At 43.9% G+C, this 20,636-nt stretch overlaps 1 protein-coding gene across 1 annotated transcript in view; it reads right to left on the bottom strand.

Moving 5' to 3' along the window:
* REL (REL proto-oncogene, NF-kB subunit) overlaps window positions 1–10,678 on the bottom strand; it is a 61,889-nt gene extending 51,211 nt beyond the window's left edge. The window contains exon 1 of the mRNA XM_073559306.1: window positions 10,349–10,678. Coding sequence (XP_073415407.1) covers window positions 10,349–10,355 — 7 coding nt within the window. The 5' untranslated portion in view covers window positions 10,356–10,678. The remainder of the gene's footprint in view (window positions 1–10,348) is intronic.
* Between the last annotated feature and the right edge of the window lie 9,958 nt (window positions 10,679–20,636).

Below are 20,636 nucleotides of genomic sequence, written 5' to 3'. Positions count from 1 at the left end.
GGTATCAACTACTGAGGACTCTCAATCCTGAATATTTTTCTATCTACTGGCTAACACGGTACAAAGATATACATCTTTCCTGTATCACAATAAAGGGAGATTTTTCAGAATATCGAAATTGGTTTATTTTTTTCTGTTAATATTTCCTATGTCTAAAATAGATTTTCATGTGCTTTACAGTTGATCCATTGTGTTAGGGTCAGATCGTTTTCATATTTTTCAGTTTTCTGATCACAGGAGGACACGCTACCACAAGAATCAGGTAGCAATAAATCATGAGACCATTGTAAGAGAATGGGCTAATAAATAGAAACACAATGTGCATTTTCTTATTTTATTCAGTAAATTATATCATTCAGTTCCATGATAGAACATTTTTTGGAACAGTGTGATCTATGTCTATAATGATTTTATGGATTAAATTGAAATGCAGACAAACCATTGGAGAACTCAGTTGCCTATCGGTCAAGTCTAGAGCTGATAACAGCTGATCAATGGGGCTGTGGAGTGTGGAAACCTCATAGATCTGATATCGATAGATCATTAATATCAAAGTAGTGAACAATCCCTTTAAGTCCATAGCTGTTTAATATGCACAACTTGCCTGTGTCATTATATTTCTTCTCCCAGGAATTGCATGTCCTAGGCTTGAGGTTCTCCAACTATCGTATTTAGGGCTACGTACCATTGCTCTGGTAGGTACTTGCACTGTACTAAAGCATTAGTAAGCAGCACAGAGTGGGGGTTCTTGGCTTAGGAACATTGAGAAACACTGTACAAGGTGACATCTTCTTGTTTCTTACTGTTTTGTTTGTACTCATCACTTCATGCTGCAAATGGCCATGCTTTGTGTATTCTTCTAGGTTACAAACATGCAAAGACTAGAAGAATGGAACGGACTAAGGGGGATTCCAAAGCCAATGGCCTTGAAACTAGCGACATAGATATCCAAGTTCTATATGACATACGCCAGCAAATGACTGAGGTTGGATTTTTCTTATAATTACTTTCATAGAACTTTCCCGACTATCTTGTAGAAGAAATATCTATTATTAAAAAATTGTATGGTTTGTGGATATGCTGCAACTAGAGACCATGTAGGACCAAGAATGTTGCAAAATGTTATTGGCGTTTAGAAATGTCATGTAGACAAGCTAACACTCTACTCCTTTATGACATTTAAAAAGCCTGAAATAATCAGATGTAAACCACATAAAGTTTATGTAGATCATGTAGCTCTGCCACAATGTACAGGTTGGCCACCCATGTGCCAACATCTGCCCACATCAGTAATTGACAATCTAGTACATAATTCAGGACCATGTGGACCTCAATGATATTTTCCAGTAGACAAACCTTTCCAAATGTGGATGGAAAGGTACTGGATTATAATGAGTTAAATGGATTTACAGGCATATTTTATTAATGATCTATCCACAGGCTACTTCATTAACAACAGATCAGTGAGTATCAGACACACGACACCCCGTCGACCACAGAGCTGCTTTTTGCTTTAGGGGTTGAATATTTTGAATCTTACTGCATATTTTTAAAAACAAATATATGAGCAAAAGACAAATAATCTTAGATTAGATCAAATAACTTGGTGACTCCAGCGTCCCTGCATGTGTTCTTTCCTCCCTCATGGCAGGGATTCCATCTTACTCACTGCCCAGGCCGCCCTGTTGTGTTGCCCAGGGTGTGCACTCCCTGTCTCTTAAAAGGACAGATCGTAGGCTACTAATGGGTCCCCAGCCAATAGCTCAGAAGCACTTAGTACTTAATGGAGTTCCACCTGTTGGGAGGTGCCTGAGCAAAAGGTACCTAAACCTGAAACCGCTCTGGTGGTACCCGAACTAGTACCTATGCTTGAAACCCTGTCCCGTCAGAACCAGCTTTAAAATCTGTTCCATCAGAATCCAGTCCCGCTTTGGACTCCGAGTCTGTGTCTTCTGTCCTGACCCTTGGGGTCAGTTATTGCGGTACTGAGATCTGTCCTGGAATGGAACCTAGTGTCCACCTGTGGCTCAAGTCTAATGATACCATCAGGGGTTCTAGTGAAAACCCAGGTGGTGGCTTAGTTACTCCCCTCTTAGCTCTCCTCGGTCCGTGTTGCAGTGAGTCCACAATCCACCAGCATGACAAACTTAGTAGATAAATACAACCCTACTACAGGGCAAATAAGGAGAGTATCTGGAAATGACTGTTGAAACTGGAACCTCTAAAAAGCCACAAGTAAAATCTAAATAAGTAAATGCAGTGAAAATGCTTTTTTACATGTAAACGCAATTAGAAATAGCTATGATGTTCTAAAAGTTTTCCCTGATGAGACAATAAAAATTTTTCTGTATATTGTAAATTACGATTTTCATTCTGGTAAAGCGTGATAATGGACAGTGTGTGCGTTCACCTACAAACATCCGTCTCTTATTGTCAGCCATTCACGCTACTAAGACAGCTAAAAAAGATTCAGAGTCTTAGACTTAGTCATCATTATTATAAAGGACTTTTTTTGACTACACACATGACATAAATGGTTGAAAATAAACATTTTCTAATAACATAATACAAAGTTAAGTGAACGCTAACTTCAAAGCAAATCAAAGACAAACAATGAACAGTTTTCTCAGGGAAATTTTCTTGGTTTTGGCGTGATAGGACACCCTTGTTATAATTGTCATCACTTTTCTCACTGAAGGGCTTTTACGGAATATAAAAAAATTGCATGATGTAATATACATAATGATAAAACGGGCTGAACCTGCTGATTTCTGCAGTATTGGGCAATGCTCCAATATGCATGGAGACCACCTGACTACTGAGGAAAAGAAGTAAAAAGATTTAACATTCCCAATTCTTGATCCTGAGGGAGAAACACAGATCCCAAAGGAGTCTGGTGGCTACTTTTTCCCACCTAATCTAGTGTGCATGACGGGACAATTGCTTTCTCATGTTTTTGCCCGGCTTTATGTACAGTGGTTACATTTTGGAGAGTTGGAGGAACTATTTGGATCTACAGTATATATCTATTTTTCATCCATGGGAAAGCTTCAGGTAGACAATGCACCCTAATTTACCAGTGTTCAAGAGCCTTGTTGCTTGAAACGTGTATGGTCTCATTACACACCACCCCCTGTCATTGCTGTGCCATCTGAGATGTCCGTTTTGCAATCCTTATTTTTTTAAGAATTATCTAATAAAAGTTTTCTAATTTTTAAATAAGCCCTGTGAGTGAGCTGGATCCACGTCTATTTTTCATATTACCCCAATTTCCCCACCTCCATAAGTTGCCTTTCCCCATTTATAGTTGCTTGGAGTGGAATCAAATGCATCTGGTGCTTGAATCCATAGGACTTATTAATTAATTAATGGAGGTCCAACCACTGGGACCTGGACTGGTCATTACTATTCCAAAGTTCCCTGTGTGATGGAAGTGATTGTAAGCAAGTGTGACCACTGTGCCTACTACCACTCCATTCACACAGGTGATTTTGTGCTTCAATTCTTGGGATCAATGCAAGTCTGAGCAGCCAGACCGCCAGATCATATATTTATCGTCTATCCTTTGGATAAGGGATAAATGTTGTTAATGGAACAAACTTTAAACAAAACAATGTCATCTCTGACATTGATAACTGTTATTTTCTAATCAGGCAAATGACAAAAGAGTTTGTGGAATATGATGAGTGAAGTAGGACTCCAAAGTTCCTTTCACTTTCTGATGAGTTGGAATAAGTAGTACTTTCCATGACTCTCCGAGTCGAGCTGCACTCTGCGTCATCCAGAAGTGGCTTTAACAATTTAAAGAGAATCTGTCACCCCTTTTTTGCGATATCATATAATGATATCATTCAATTGTGTGTCACATAAGGATTCTCTTAGTACTTTTGCTTCCCCCTGACCCCGCACCTTTCATGCATAAATACCTTTTTTTATATCGGTTCAGATGTATGTAAACTGCCGCAGTCCGGTCCGCTGGGCGGGGCTTATTCAACTGCTCCCCCCTCCGTGGCTTGCTCTACACAAGAAGAAATGCATAGAGCAAGACAGGGAGGGGGGGAGCAGTTGAATAAGCCCCGCCCATCGGACCAGACAGCGGCAGTTTACATACATCTGAACTGATATAAAAAGGTATTTATGCATGAAAGGTGCGGGGTCAGGGGGAAGCAAAAGTACTAAGAGAATCCTTATGTGACACACAATTGAATGATATCATTATATGATATCTCAAAAAAGGGGTGACAAATTCCCTTTAAGCTTATAGACCATCAGAACAAGGTTCCATAGACTTACATTATAATAGAGACATCTGGCTCCGGAATAGAATGCAGAGGGAGCGTGGTAGTCGGAACTGCGGTGACGTTACTGAGAAACTAAGCAGAACAGTGCTAGATCATGGGAGAGAGGAGCGGTAGGTGAGTATATTAAACACACTCACACTACATTACATGCATATATATACACACATTTAAAATATATAGATGGGAATGCTTCTTTGATGGAGAGGTCATCATATCAGAATGGTAAGAAGTGCCGTGATGCACCAGAAGTGGGAGAGCTCTGTACATTGTGTAGTAGTTGTGAATATTAAAGACCTAGAAAACCCCTTTCGGCTATGGGCCCACGTAGCGTTTTAAAACGCACACTAAAAACCGGACTCCTTCCCAGAAATCGCGCGTTTTTTTCCGCGCGATTTCACCGTGATTTTACCGCGATTCTGTTCGCGATTTTGCAGCGATTTTCTCAAGCACTTTCCAAGCGATTTGAAGCATCGCTTGGAAAGTGATTGACAGGTTGGTCACACTCATCAAACATAGTGTTTGACAAGTGTGAGCAGCTTTTTACTATTGAGGCCGCCTATGCGGCCTCAATAGTAAAAGATAAAATGTTAAAAATGATAAAAAAATAAAAAATCGGGGTATATTTACCTTCCGACGTCCCGCGCTGGGAACGCTTAGGCCGGGAATGCAGCGCAGGACGTCGGAAGGTAAATATACCCCGATTTTTTATTCTTTTTTTTACAGGGGTATGGTACCCAGGGCCTGGAGGACAGTCTCCTCTCCTCCACACCGTGGGTACCAACCGCACATGAGACGCTTAACTTCACGCATGGTGGGCATAGCCACATGCGGGAAGTAAGCGATTTTCATGCATTCCTATGGGTGCGGAATCGCGGCAATTCTTTGCGATTCCGCACAAAAGAATGAGCATGCTGCGATTTTTTCCGCGATGCGTTTCCGCCGTGGAAAAAAGCGCAGCATTAGCACAGCATGTGCGGAATGCCATAGGAATGCATGGGGGGGGCGTTTTGTATACGATTTTTAAATGTTTTCGCGCCGAAAATCACGGCAAAAACGCTTAAAAAATCGCATCGTGGGCACACAGCCTGAAAGAGATTGTCCTACTACAAACCCTTTTTATTATAAAAGTAAGATAAGTGCAGATCTAACTTCTGGGATCCTACCATCGCTGAGAACGAGGGGCACATCATCCCAGTCATTGGCTGGAGAGGAGATTGAGCAGGTGCTGTTCCTTTCTACTGATATCAGCGGGGATTTTTTGGAAATGGTGCACTAATGCTCAAATTCAGCTGTTTGGAAAATCTTGCATTCAAAGTAAAACGGCTTCCAGTTTTTTTCAAGCAAAGAGCATTTAAGAGTACATATTCATAAATATCAGTATTGTTATAATAATCAACTGTTTAGGTTTAATGGCCATGAGAGAATCATGGTTTCGTTACTATGACTGGCAAACCCACAACAGCAAGAACGCCGGTATTTAAATTACTACAGCAAGTTCAAGTGAAAGTTTTTAAGTTTAGTCAAAATTACATGATGAGAAAGGTCAGCTAATCTATCGACATATATAAAACTCCCAGATCAAGGAGCTTTATCTAACAAAGTGTGCACAGAGCCACAATTCTAGCACGAGACAGTGAGCAACAACATCCTTCTTAAAAGAACCCTTAGTTGTATGATACCTTAATCCAGCGTTCCCATAACATTAATGCTCTATATAATCTATTAGTTATCTTGCTGGATCAGTTGTGGAAGCCATTAAATTATCAATCATATACAAATATGCATATTAATAATAATAAAAAAAAAGGATACTGCCTCCCTATGTATGATAATCATCAATTATTAATGTACCTGTAATATATGCTACAGAACAATATCAGAAATTCCACATGAGGAAAAACACCCAGTGCATAGTGGTATTCGAGAGAAGAGGCGCCACGTCTGGCAGCTCTGCACACTTCCTCCATCATCCTGAATGTGGACAATCTGTAAGTGAAAGGTCACAGACATTGGAGAAGAAGTCTGTTCTCCACTGCTTGCTCTTGTCTTATGATGTAAAGACTAGACTTAGCGATATAAGTTCCAAATGCATAGATGTGTCAACAACTACTGACGGCATAGACCATTTCTGCACACAACATACATTAATAGAGGTATAAGCTGAAATTTACATCCTAATGCAAAAGCTGTAGCACCCCTCTCCCCACTGGTTATTTGTCTATACCTATTCCCCTGTGCAATACAAGGGCTATTTCCAAAATATTGGGTTATCCCCTATCTACAGGAAGGTAGATAACTTACTCCTTTCTAGCGATCACTGGTGTTCCCAGCGATCAAACCCCCAGCAATCCTGAGATAAGGGTTTTGATTCCCTAAAACCAGGTTCTGCAGAACCTCATCCTAAATGGAGAGGAGGTGTGCATACTTGGCCGCCACTCTACTTATTGTTAATTGGACTGCCATGGAAAGATGAGCACTGGCTGTTGGGTTTCAGAGCCCCGTTGCTTGGATTTATGGGGTCCTAAAGCTGTCAGTAAGCTATCCTCTATACTGTGGACAGGGGATAACGTCCTATTTTTGGAATAACCCTTTCCTATTGTTATTAGGCAGTTTTACCAGGTTTCACCCAAATCATATATCTCTTATGTTAGGGCTATGCTGTAAAAAGAATAAAACTAGTACTTACTTGTCACTGTATTATGAACCCTGTAGGCACTCTATGTGCTCCCCTATAATAAGGTGCTGTGATATAACTCGTAAGGGACAATGTCTACATAATACAGCATTATTCCAATTCTTTGTGAGCCTTCTATATAAAATCAGAGGTAAGGTATGGGTGCATAGCAGGCTCTGGGCGCGATATTACAAATGTGTACAATGCAGACCAGTATGAGGCCGCGTGTATGAGGCCTTAGGATCATCTCCTTCCCGGGACATTCCTGGCATGCATACACCCATGTCCCGGTGTTGACCCTTCCTCTACACCAGCATGAAGCTTGCTCCAAGGTGTTACTTCTTTTTCTGCTGCAGACTATGCAGCCATATGTGAATAATGAATAATGGCCTGTGTGGCTCTAGTAACATAGACTGCCTATACACTGCAAAGCTTCCTGTGCAGCCTTAACCCTACCCTTCCTGAATCGCAGCCTACTCACTAAGCGTACCTCTTGTAGACCATGGATTTCCTGCTTCAGGTACAGGCACAAAAGTTTCTATGTCTTTCTCATGTGTCAACTTTACATTCTTCATACAATACCCATCCCATGTCATTATGTTAACTCTTCTTCACCAGAGTTAACCATTTGCAAACAGTTGAGAAAAACATGTTTAGGTTCTAGGCGTGAACCTAATGTAATCTTCTAGACTAAAATTGGTCTTCCCCCATTAAGACATAATGGCAAAATAAAGGAAAAGAGGATACAAGGGGTACGTAAAATACAATTCACATACAATAATTTCAATGTCTGCCCAGCTGATTATTGTAGGTGCTGGCAGTACTACAACCTGCTACTGGCTGCTGGCCGCAGGGCCCGTACAATCATCACATACAGCTACACAAACGTCTCCTGATAATATCATGTAAGCTGTTGTAACTAGATTTAGATAGATAAGGAAGTAGCTGATTTACTTTGGAAAAATTCCCCTTTCTAATCTCCACTTACATAACTTAGAACCGAACACCAAAGTGCTAACAGCACCAACAGGTCGGTGCACCAAATCATCCGTACCAGTCATCAGGTGAGATGAGATCCATTGTAATGCAATACATTGGGAAAATCCAGGGGTAATAAATATTGTATTCGTCTTCTGTTATTGGCTTGTATATATTTTACTTTTATTGTATTTTTTAATGTGTAAGATATGGGACAAAGAATACTTCTGCATGTAACTTCAGTTTTCTTCTATACTGAAGCTTCTATATACTTAAGCCAAATTCTTCCATACCCCAGATCACATGGACGTCAGAGAGGGGCACTCACTACCATCCTTGGCTCATCCACTTATTACATCTTACCGAAAAGGTTGAAAATGAAGGATAGTTTTACCACTTACCTGATTTTGGACTTCAAAACAACATTCAATTTTTACCATTACAGCATTCCATCAGTGATTGAAACTTTTTCTTAAAAGCATTTCCTGTGTTCAAGTCCCTGGTAAGGCATCCACTCCGGTAGTCCGTGGTGGCCCAGCAGGGTCCTGTCAATTTTGTTAGAGTATGTGCACAGGCTGAGTATTTGCTTGCAGAAATTTCTGCAAGGTTTCTGCATCTCTTGGAAGCAAAAACGTTGCAAAAAGGCACCGTGTGCACACAGCCTTGAATGCTGGTATCCTGGGCACCTTTGACATTTACAAGGAACACACCAACGTTCTGATGTCACATAAGTCCTAGTCGTGACATGAATCATGCCGCAACGTCATGACGTCACGGGGGTCAGCGACCTAGATGGTATTCTACATCCAGTTGAGGAAATTTCTAGGATCCTGGTGGGTTTCCACAGAGTATTGATGTGGATACCAGGGTTCTGCAAAGCTTTTTGCTCATTTATATCCTCTCCACATATTAGATTTTATTCTGTGGATAGGTAATAAGTTTTGATTTTTGACTAACTTTCTAAATACAAGTTTTATTATATTAATATATTATATAATATTTTGCATTCTTTTTGTATTGCAGAAAAAGGATTAATTCGAACGTTTGCTTCCCCATATGTCTTAAGATATGATAGATCAATCCCTTAATTAACTAATTAAATTCATTGAACAGTTATCGTGGTTGTATCGATACCATATATTTGTGTGTTAATAGTTGTAGTGGCGACATATAATAGACTTCATGTTTGAAATGCCTTTTTTAAAACAACTTTATCTGTTCCCATTTAAAGTCCTATTTAGATTGAAGTCCCAAAATAGATCACATTCTCATACAGTACCTGAGATACTGTAAAGGGTTAAATGAAAAGTTTAGCTCTGCTACATGAGCAAAGTGCAATTAAATGTTTATAATGATTTAGAAAAGAAAAGGCCTGATCCTCTAATAAACAAGCTCAAATTGTCCTGAATGTCTCACAATTTTAAAGTTTAAAAATAAAAAAAAAATCCATGATGATATCACAAAGAATTGGGTCAAATGAAGGATCTCAGATTTGCCAAGTCTGTGGCAGATTTGGACAGCTGATGACAATCTCACTCAACCATCTGATATTCAGCTACCATTTATGATCCCATTAAGCACTTCCTCATCTACCTTATCGGTTACTACAGAAAAGCGCCTGTATTAAACCTACATCACAGTGAGACCGCCCAGAGGAATATCCAGCTTGATTCAAAGTGACTGCAATTTGGAGAAGTGACCGATTCCTCTCTCGTGACACATACCGAGAGGACAGAACTTCTCCTTTTTTTTAGTTTTGGTGAATTTATTTTGTAGGTTTTCTCAAAGTGAATAGAAAAATAAAAACATTTACATTCTACAGAAATTAAAAAAAACTTCCGTCACAACAAGGTACAAAACCCAGTAACAAAAATTTAGCTTCCTCTCGATAATTACACATCAGATTCTTTTTACAAACCCATGATCACAATCACAATACACATATTGGCTAAGAGATTTTACGAAACAAAACAGATAAAAGGAAGTACTGGCCGTATTTGCTGATATACGAGGACCAACATTTTCAATACCTGACCGGCCCGAACGTGGCGCTAAACATGAAGTCAGTCTAATTTCCATTTATTATGCATGAGATTATTAACAAGAAGCCCAGAGAAAATGTCTGAGTCCCTCTCCCCATGATTGCTACTTTATTTCATAGGTCCAGTACAGACATACTTTCCAATAAGGCTACTTTCACACAGTGTCTTATTTTTTAAAACCAATGCGTTTTTTTTCCGCTAAAACCAAAGGTGGATCCAGCGAGAAGGTGATCTCCTTACTTTAGAATCCACTTTGGCTAAAAAAAACCCCTGCATCTTATGCCAAATATTCGGTGCATGAGACCACCCCGATCATTGGTTTTCTAAAAGCATCAGACATATTTGACACCTACCTGCCATGGAGTATGACTTTTACTGGATCTGCTTGTCTTAGGATATGGATAAGAAAAGAATAGAGTTGCTCCCGTGACAGCTCTGTATAAAGTTCTCCTCTATAAAATATTGTATGGGCTGAACCCAAAACTATAGTCCTGATTGATCAGCAGATATGGAGACGTTCACCAGTTCTTCACACCCATAGATGACCCCACTGAGTGGTGCAGATGACCAGTGTCTACGCAGAAAAGTTTTTGTTTTCAGCAAGTAACTTCTTTTGCTCAGGACAGCGTTGGGCATTGAGTAATGTGCAGAAGGAGCAGCTATTAGAAGTGCTAGTAAGGAGGAGTCATCTGCTGGGTGTGTATTGTCTACTAGCTGGTTATAAACTGTGATGACATCTACATCAGGCAGTGGAAAGTCCCTCCACGCTGCCTTCCCACGAGTGACATCACACTGCTCAGCCATCCTACTCACTAGTGCTCTCTAGTGCTGGATGGCTGGTGAGAAGGCTGCAGTGACATACGTAGTGACGTCTGTGAGGGTACAGTGGTCACTGGTCTACTGTACACCCCCATGCAAGCCCCCATGAACTATCAATAAAAAACTAGACACATCTTAAAAAGCTAAAAACCATAATCAGTTCATTTTCCAGTTTCAGCTCGATTAATTGTAGAGTAACCCATCAAATATCACCATCACCTTCTTCTAACCACATGACATTTCAGTTACAAAGTGCATCTGAACATATAATAAGATGCCTATATTGATTTATATTGTGTCTTCTCAACTAGAATAATTGTGTAACTAAAACCTCTAACTGAAGGTAATTACATACATAGCAATTGCAGTGCCTTGAAAAAGTATTCATACCCCGCACACTTTTCCACATTTTTTTATCATCACACCCACAACCTTAAATGTATTTTTTGGGGATTTTATGTAATATACCAACACAAAGTAGTAAGTATTAGTAAAGTGTAAAGGAATTGACACATGGTTTTCTATATATTTTAAAAATTTAAATCTGAAAATTGTGATGTGCATTTGTATTCAGTCTCCCTGTGTCAATACTTTGTAGGACCGCCTTTCGCTACAACTACTGCTGCAAGTTTTTTGTGCTATGTCTCTAACAACTTTGCACATCTAGAGGCTGACATTTTTGCTCATTCTTCATTGCAAACTAGCTTTAGCTCAGTCAGATTGGATGGAGAGTGTCTGTGAATAGCAGTTTTCAAGCCTTGCCACAGATTCTCAATGGGATTTAAGTCTGGATAGTGACTGAAACATTCATACACATGAATATGCTTTGATCTAAACCATTACATTGTAGCTCTGGCAGCATGTTTAGGATAGTTGTTCTCCTGAAAGGTAAACCTATGCTCCATTCGCAAGTCTTTTGCAGCCTCTAACAGGATTTCCTCCCGGATTGCCCTGTATTTCACTCCCTCCATCTTCCCATCAACTCTGACCAACTTCCCTGTCTCTGCTGAAGATAAACATCCCCACAGCATGATGCTGCAACCACCATGTTTGATGATGGGGATGGTGTCTTCAAGGTGATGTGCAGTGTTAATTTTCTGTGACACATAGCATTTAGCCCAAAAAGCTTTACTTTGGTTTCGTCTGACTAGAGCACCTTCTTACACATGCTAGCTGCATCCCCTACATAGCATGTGGAAGAAGGTGCTCTGGTTAGATGAGACAAAAGTAGAACTTTTTGGGCTAATGTCACAAACCTCATTTATAATCAGTGACCTGGGCCTTGACTCAAAGACTTGTAGCTCCTAAGCAGGATAGCAAGAATTAAATCTCTGCTGGAATAGGTTGTTAATCTCCTTTTGTCACATGCTGTGGGAGAACCAGTCATATCTTCTCACCTCCTAGAGGCTTGACTATTCAGGTAATGTTAGCTATAGAGTTGAGCGACTTTTGGTTTTTTAGGGTCGAGTTTCGTTTCGTGAAACCCGACTTTTCCAAAAGTCGGGTCGAGCAAGATCGGCCGATTATAGGGAAAAGTCGGGGTCGTCCCGAAACACGAAACCCAATGTAAGTCAATGGGGAATAAAAGTCGGCAGTGAGAGGAGGACAGGAAACACACCTACAGTGCCCATTTGAATGCCCAAAGCATCAATTCTTCTTACTTAAGCTTGTCAACCTTAATTAACTTCATAATACAAGTTACGCACTGAAAAATGGGGGTTATTTGGCTAAAGTTGTGGGGGGGTAGGGCTGCCTCCAGGTTTTCATGTGCCCTGGGCGAAAGAGCGCCCCTTTAACACATACCACAACTCATCATGCTCCGATACGGCAGAGAAATAGCGGTATAGTACAATGAAAAATACTTCACCTTTTACATCTCATGACGAGGCCCATCTATTTCTCCATACAGAATCATTGGTCCCATATAATGTTTGAAACAGTATATGATGAGCTCCACATAATGCTACAGTATATGTTGGTCCCCATAGATGAAGCTCCACTGTCTTATGGGCCCAAATAATGCTCCAAACATAATGGGCCCCATTTCTAATGCTCTAGTGTATAATGGGCCCTGTAAATGCTGCTCCAGTGTCTGATGTCCACCTTTGGAATGTTCCAGTGTATGGTGGGCCCCATCTATCATTCTCCAGAGTATAGTGCTCCCCAAAAATTGCTGTCCCAACATTGAAAACAATCAAATAAGTCTCCTCGCTAGGGAATCCCTGTACTAGTCTGGACTCCTCGTCGTCCCCATCTTCCATCTCACTGCACAGTATTTCAACCTTGCAAGTGCTGTGATCCTGAGCAAGCAGGGGGGGCCCACTCGTTGGCGACGGCACTGGCACAGGGCCCCTGATAGTACGGTGGTGTGTCTGATGGCGGGTGGGCCGAACCTGCACTTTCATCTGCAGCTTCCTCTTTGGCACCGTGTAAGATGGAACTGTATATGGGAAGGGTAACCTGAGTTTCATCAGGGTCAGATTCAGGCCGTGTAGCGTGCGAGGGGAATGTAGTGGTCTGGGTCAATGTACCAGCAGATTCATCGAGCAGTGGCTGGGCATCAGTGCACTTGTGTCGCCCCCAGGAGTACGGTCGCCACAGTGGCATTACCTTCCTCCTAGGGAGTGTGATGTCATGCTTGGGAGCAACGAAGGATCTCTCTAGCAGGTTAACTGATTGGGCGGTGTTATTCCCACGAGTCATGACCCTCTAAACAGCGTTCATGAAGGCAAAGTGTTTGTTTTACGTGGGCAGTATGGTTGCCAAGCTGAACCTTAAAGGAATGTCCAGAAGGGCACCACCAGGAGTGGAGCCTACGGTTAAATTCGACTCCACCTGGGAAACCTCAACCATGCCAGCTACAGAAAAGATGCACACATTGCAAGCTTAATTCCGTTAACGAACGAGACTCCGTCATGCCCCGCGGTCCGAGTCCGGCTTACTAGAGGGACATGTGAGGCTCTGGCACATGAGATTGGCCAATAACTGGTGTGTCATGCCCTTACATGTCCGTGGCTGCATGTGCGCTACACTGAAAAGGCCAGCGTTTGTCGCTTACAGGTGCAGATAACCCGCTGAACAACGTTAGTGATGCGGATCACTGATTACAATTATTACCCGCGAACGATGATTTCCCAGTAAGTGCAGGTCAACCGCAGTTCCGGAATTAGGCCTAACCGTCATTCCTGAAAAAATGAAAAACTTACGTCTGCAAACCACAGGTGCTGTAGCTTGCTTAACAGCTCGCCAGCCGTTCTCACGCCCAGTATGGATTACACGTGATTGCACAAAGGTGAGAAAGGGTACCGTATCCCCGGATAACATGTATGGATAGCGTACACATTCAAAATATATGTCTATACATCAGGAGGCAGGCTCAGACGGTGTTAGGCCCAGTATGGCTTGCACGTGATTGCACAAAGGTGAGAAAGGGTACTGTATCCCCCGGATAACATGTATGGATAGCGTACACATTCAAAATATATGTCTATACATCAGGAGGCAGGCTCAGACGGTGTTAGGCCCAGTATGGCTTGCACGTGATTGCACAAAGGTGAGAAAGGGTACCGTATCCCCGGATAACATGTATGGATAGCGTACACATTCAAAATATATGTATACATCAGGAGGCAGGCTCAGACGGCATTAGGCCCAGTATGGATTGCACGTGATTGCACAAAGGTGAGAAAGGGTACCGTATCCCCGGATAACGTATGGATAGCGTACACATTCAAAATATATGTATACATCAGGAGGCAGGCTCAGACGGCGTTAGGCCCAGTATGGATTGCATGTGATTGCACAAAGGTGAGAAAGGGTACCGTATCCCCGGATAACATGTATGGATAGCGTACACATTCAAAATATATGTCTATACATCAGGAGGCAGGCTCAGACGGTGTCAGGCACAGTATGGATTTGACGGCCCAGACTACACAGCGGAGGAGCAGGGAGAGGTAAAGATTGCAAATGCTGGGGCCCTGCCCAAGCAAGGGGGTCCCACTCGTGGGCGTCGGTACTGGCACTGGGCCCCTCATAGTACGGCGGTGTGTCTGACGGCGGGTGTGCACCACCACCATCAGAGACACTTGATTGCACTATGAGGGACCCTGTGCCAGTGCCCGCGCCCAAGAGTCGGCCTACCCACCTGTCCAGGGCAACGGCACTCGCATGGTGTCATGCGCTAGGTGGTGACCCCGGCCATGGGGGGGGAGGCAGCACAGTTAGGGAGTTTTAGAAAGTGGCATATGTTGATGTTGGACATTCAGCTGATGCAAAAGGCGAAATAGGTCAAGTCCCAGGAAGAGGTGGACCAAAGCAAGCCATTTTTCTGTCACCCTATGTGTCATCAGGGGAAGGTGGGCCAAAATCCTTGGAAACCCATGCATGTTTCATTTTAATGAAGGTTAGATCATCCACATTTTGGGTTGACAGACGGGTCCTTTTTTCTGTCAGGATTGATCCAGCTGCACTGAAGACTCTTTCCGATAGCACACTTGCAGCTGGGCAAGCAAACTCCTGTAAGGCATATTGTGCCAATTCAGGCCAGGTGTCCAGATTAGCAGCCCAATAGTCAAAGGGGAATGACCTGTGTGGGAGAACATCGATATGGGAGGAAAAGTAGTTTGTAACCATAGTTGACAACTGCTGTCTCCTGTCACTTTCCATCGATGCAGTATTACCAGTTGTGTGAGCGGTACTTGAAAAATCAGTCCACAACATTGTCATGAAACCCCTGTCTCCAATGCCACTTCTGCTGTGTGCACCATGAACACCTCTGCCAAGCTGCCCCCGGCCCGTACGGCTCGTGTGAGAACCATCACCGCTGCTGTGTGCTGGGAATGCCTCAAGCAACCGATTTACCAGAGTTGCTTGTTTATTAGCCAATATTAGGTCAAGGTTCTCCTGTGGCATGATGTTTTGTAATTTGCCTTTATAGCGTGGATCCAGGATGCTGGCCAACCAGTAGTCGTCATCGTTCATCATTTTGGCAATGCGGGGGTCCCTTTTTAGGATCTGCAAGGCATAATCTGACATGTGGGCCAATGTTCCCGGTGTCAATGATGCACTGCGAGTGCTGGTTGGAGGAGCACTTTCTGGCAAATCCACATCCCTCCAGTCACGCACAAACCCTGTACCAGACCTTGCCACGCCAACAGTTTCACTTGCCCCACGAGATGCAGCCTCCTCCCCTAAGTAATCATCCCCATCATCATCCTCCTCCTCCTCTTCTTCCTCCACCTCGTCCAGGAGAGGTCCCTGAGCAGACAATGGCTGAATGTCATCAAGGATTCCCTCCTCGTCAACATTGGCTGCAGACGCCTGCTCCTTAAGGTGCGTCAAAGTTTGCATGAGCAGACGCATAAGTGGGATGCTCATGCTTAGGATGGCGTCGTCTGCGCTTACCAGCCGTGTGCATTCCTCAAAACACTGAAGGACTTTACAGAGGTCTTTCAGCTTCGACCACTGCACACCTGTCAACTCCATGTCTGCTCTCAAAGTGCCTGGCCGTGTATCCTCCCACAAATGCATTATGGCCTGCCTCTGCTCGCACAGCCGCTCCACCATGTGCAGGGTGGAGTTCCACCTTGTTGCAATGTCGATAATGAGGCGGTGGTTGGGAAGGTGGAGCAATCGCTGCAGCTTCTGCATACGAATGGAGTGTACAGGCGACCAGCGGATGTGCGCGCACAGTCTTCGCACCTTCTGGAGCAGGGCTGTTCACTCCGGATAATTTTTGAGGAAGCACTGCACCACCAGGTTCAAGGTGTGAGTCAAGCAAGGTATGTGGCTGAGTTTTGAAAGGGCTATGGCTGCCACAAAATTACGGCCGTTATCACTAACTACCCTGCCTGCCTCAAGATGTACACTGCCCAGCCATGACTCAGTTTGTCGCTTCAAGTACTCGGCCAGCACCTCGGCGGTGTGTCTGTCGCCCAAACACATCATCTGCAACACAGCCTGCTGACGCTTTCCACTAGCTGCTCGATAGGTGGACACCTCGTGTGCAACAGTGGCAGCTGCAGATGGAGTGCTCATATGACTGCGCTCTGTGGACGAGCTTTCGCTTCTGGAGGAGGAGGAGGAGGGTCGAACGCCTACAGCCAACTGTTTCCTATACCGTGGGCTAGGCAGCACTGTCCCACCACCGCTGTCCCCTGTGGACCCTGCATCCACCACATTAACCCAGTGCACAGTGATGGACACGTAACGGCCCTGGCCATGCCGACTGGACCATGCATCAGTTGTGAGGTGCACCTTTCCACTCACTGACTGCTTGAGTGCAGGGACAATGCGGTCTTTTACATGATGGTGGAGGGCTGGGATGGCTTTGCGAGAGAAGAAGTGGCGACTGGGTAGGTCATAGCGTGGTACTGCATAGGCCATGAGTTCGCGGAAAGCGGCGCTTTCCACCAACCGATAGGGCATCATCTCTAACGAGATTTGTTTGGCAATGTGGGCGTTCAAACCCAGTGTACGCGGATGAGAGACTGAGTACTTTCTTGACCTACTCATAGTGTCTGGGAGGGTGAGCTGGACTTGAGAGCTACATATGGTGGAAGTAGCGGTGGACAGGGCGGACTGAGAGAGGGTTGATGATGGTGATGGAGTTGGTGTTCTTTCTGATGGCCTAGATTCAGTATTTCGTTGATATAACAGTAGGATTCCCTGACTGCTGTGGCCTTGCAACGACACCTCAACATTTGCTGCTGTGCTAACCGGTGGGCTTACAGTGGGGGAAACAATGTAGCGTTGCTGACTACCTTCTTTGTGATCAGTTGCACATGTGGCACTTGAGGTTTGGTGTTGTGTCCACGCTTGCAAGTGCATGCCGGTTAAATGTCTAAGCATGCAACTGGTATTCAAATTTTTCAGATTTTTCCCTCGGCTAAAGGTCTTTGCGCACTTCTTACAGATAACCTTGGCCTGATCATGAGGATTTTGTTCAAAAAAGTGCCACACTGCACTCTTCCTACTTTGGCAGACATTTTGCGGCCTAGCACGCTGTGATCTTTTGACCCTTTGGACAAGCTGTCCAGCAACTCTTTTGATTTTTGGAACCTGTCTTTGGAGTGCTCCGGGCCTGCCAGATAACAGCTGTTGCGATGTCGATGTCTGCTGTGGATGCTCCTCATCTGAGCTATTGGAAGCAGCACCCTCTTCCCCCAATGGATGCCAATCTGGGTCAACAACTGGGTCATCCATCACCTCCTCTTCAATGTCATGTGCACCTTCCTCTGTGTCACCGTGTATGGTGGTATAGTGTGCGGGAAGGGGCACCTGAGTCTCATCAGGGTCAGAATCTGGCTCTGTACACTGCGAGGACAATGTAGTGCTCTGAGTGAATGTACCAGCAGAATCATCTATCAGCGGCTGTGCATCAGTGCACTCCATGTCAGATTCATCTTGGCCTGGGTAATTCACCATTTCACTTGATAATCCAGGCATGGTATGTGAAAACAGCTCCATGGAGTAATCAGTAGTATGGCCTGCGTCATCCTTCAATCTTGGTTGGGGTGAAGGACACAAGGAAAGGTGTGGTTCATGAACATGAGCCTCCAATGACGACTCAGTGCTTTTACTTTTTACAACTTCAGAAGAGGAGGCGATAGAGCTGGAGGCTGAGTCAGCAATGTAAGACAAAACTTTTTCCTGATGCTCTGGCTTTAAAAGCGGTTTGCCAACTCCTAGAAAACTAAGCCTTCGAAGCCTTATGTAGCCAGACGATGACGCAGGCTCAACACCTCCTGCATTCGGTCCTATTTTGCTCTTGCCACTACCATCAGATCCACCACCAACACCATAATTACCAGCTGCCAACCCCCGCCCAATTCCACGGCCTCTTCCACCAGCCTTCCTCATTTTTTGAAGAAATGTAGACAAAATCCAACAAACTATATCGTAATGTAAAACAAGGTACAAGGTGTCTATAGGACAGGGGAGATTTTGAATTTCTGCACACACTTGTGGACACTGGACACTTATGGATTGTGTGAGGCCCACTGAATATCACAGCGCTATGTCACAGGCTCGATGGCACAGGTGTGAAAAAAGTGACTACAGGATAAGGGAGATTTTGAATTTCTGCACACACTAGTGGACACTGGACACTTTTGGATTGTGTGAGGCCCACTGAATATCAGAGCGCTATGTCACAGGCAGAAATTGGCTAGTGTATCACAAACTACAAGGTGTATGTAGAATTGGGCAGAATAGGAATCTCCCTAGAGTGTAGGTCTGTAAGAACGAAACAAGTCCTCCACTTATCCTTCCACAGTGACACACAGATAGCTTCACTGTGGCCGTGACAACAGCCGTTACACGGTATTGAGAGGAGCGTGCACGTACACGGCTGTCCGGTGTGCATAAAATTGTCAAGCTCCGTGTTTTTTAAGTATACGAACTGACACACGCTGTCTCTCTATAGTTTTGAATGTGATCAAACAGCAAATATATTTAACTGTTTGAAAGCTAGACAAAACTATTAGGTGCAGGTCTGTAAGAACGGAACATGTCCTCGACTTATTCTCACAGAGTGACACACAGATAGCTTCACTGTGGCTGTGATAACAGCCGTTACACGGTACTGTGTGAGGAGCGTACACCGCTGTATGGTGTGAAAAAATGCACGCTCAGTACCTCAGCAGGACAAAAAAAAAAAATTGGGATTGCTTTTAAAAAAGCAGTTTGCAGAGCAGTGGGTAAACAGCAAAGCAGCTGTCAGGAAGCCTTAGAAGGCAGCCTAACAACCAACACCGCTGATCCACCACAATATAGCCTCCCCTTGCACTGCACACACAGTGACTGGTGTGTTGTACAGGCAAAATCGCTAGCAGCAGAAGCAGTTTTTTTTTCTTCTTCCCTGCCTAACGCTCTCCCTACAGAATCAGCAGCAGCAACCTCTCCCTATGCTAAATCGGCAGAAGTAAGATGGCGGTCGGCGTGCACGCCCTTTTATAACCCCTGTGACGCCCACCAAAGCAAGCCAATCACTTGCATGCCCTTCTGAAAGATGGTGGTGACCCCTGCCTATGTCATCACGTTGCCCACCGTGTCGGTGGATCCTGATTGGCTGAAAAAGAGCGCAAAACAAACTTTTGAAACGCGACTTTGGCGCGTAAGTCGCCGACCTCGTGGCCGACCTCATCCTAGGGTCGGGTTTCGTTTCATGAAACCCGACTTTTGAAATTTTTCGACCCGTTTCGCTCAACTCTAGTTAGCTATAGTCTATCTTGGTCTGGAGAGGTGGACATATCCAGGATTACTGGTGGTTATTTCTAAGTTTGTTGCGAGTGGTTTGCTCTAGTCTTTCCTTTCCCTTTGAAGTCTTTGTGTTGCTTCCTTGCCTCACAGGCTTTACACTTTTTTCCTTAGTGTTTATTCCTATGAGAGTGCTGTGTGATTGCGCTTCTGCTTTCCTCTGTGTGTATTGTTAGTGTTTACACTTACACTTCTGCCCTACCTCCCCGGGAAGGTGAGGGGGGACATCAGATTAGTGTTATTTGGGAGCATAGCGAGGAATGAGACCTAGGCTTCCCCACCATCAGAGGTAATGCTGGGGACAGGGATACCCTAGGGTCCCCTAGCCTGAGGAACAGAATAGAAGCCCATTGTTCTTTGCTATCCCAAAGTCGCATCGTGACAGCTAAATGCAAAGCACTTTGTTTGTTCAAAAACTAATACTGCACATCACCCTGAAAACACCATTCCCACTGTCATACATAGTGGTGGCAGCATCATGCTGTGGAAATTTTTTTAAATGGGGACAGGGAAGCTGGAGACATAGATGGAGCTAAATACAGGGCAATCCTTGAGGAAAAC

This window comes from Dendrobates tinctorius, unplaced genomic scaffold (genome assembly GCF_039654945.1).
Source record: "Dendrobates tinctorius isolate UK_male_01 unplaced genomic scaffold, ASM3965494v1 ptg000269l, whole genome shotgun sequence".
NCBI classification, from domain to species: domain Eukaryota; kingdom Metazoa; phylum Chordata; class Amphibia; order Anura; family Dendrobatidae; genus Dendrobates; species Dendrobates tinctorius.
The sequence above is the reverse complement of the archived record's forward strand: the minus strand, read 5'-3'. Positions and strand labels throughout refer to the sequence as shown.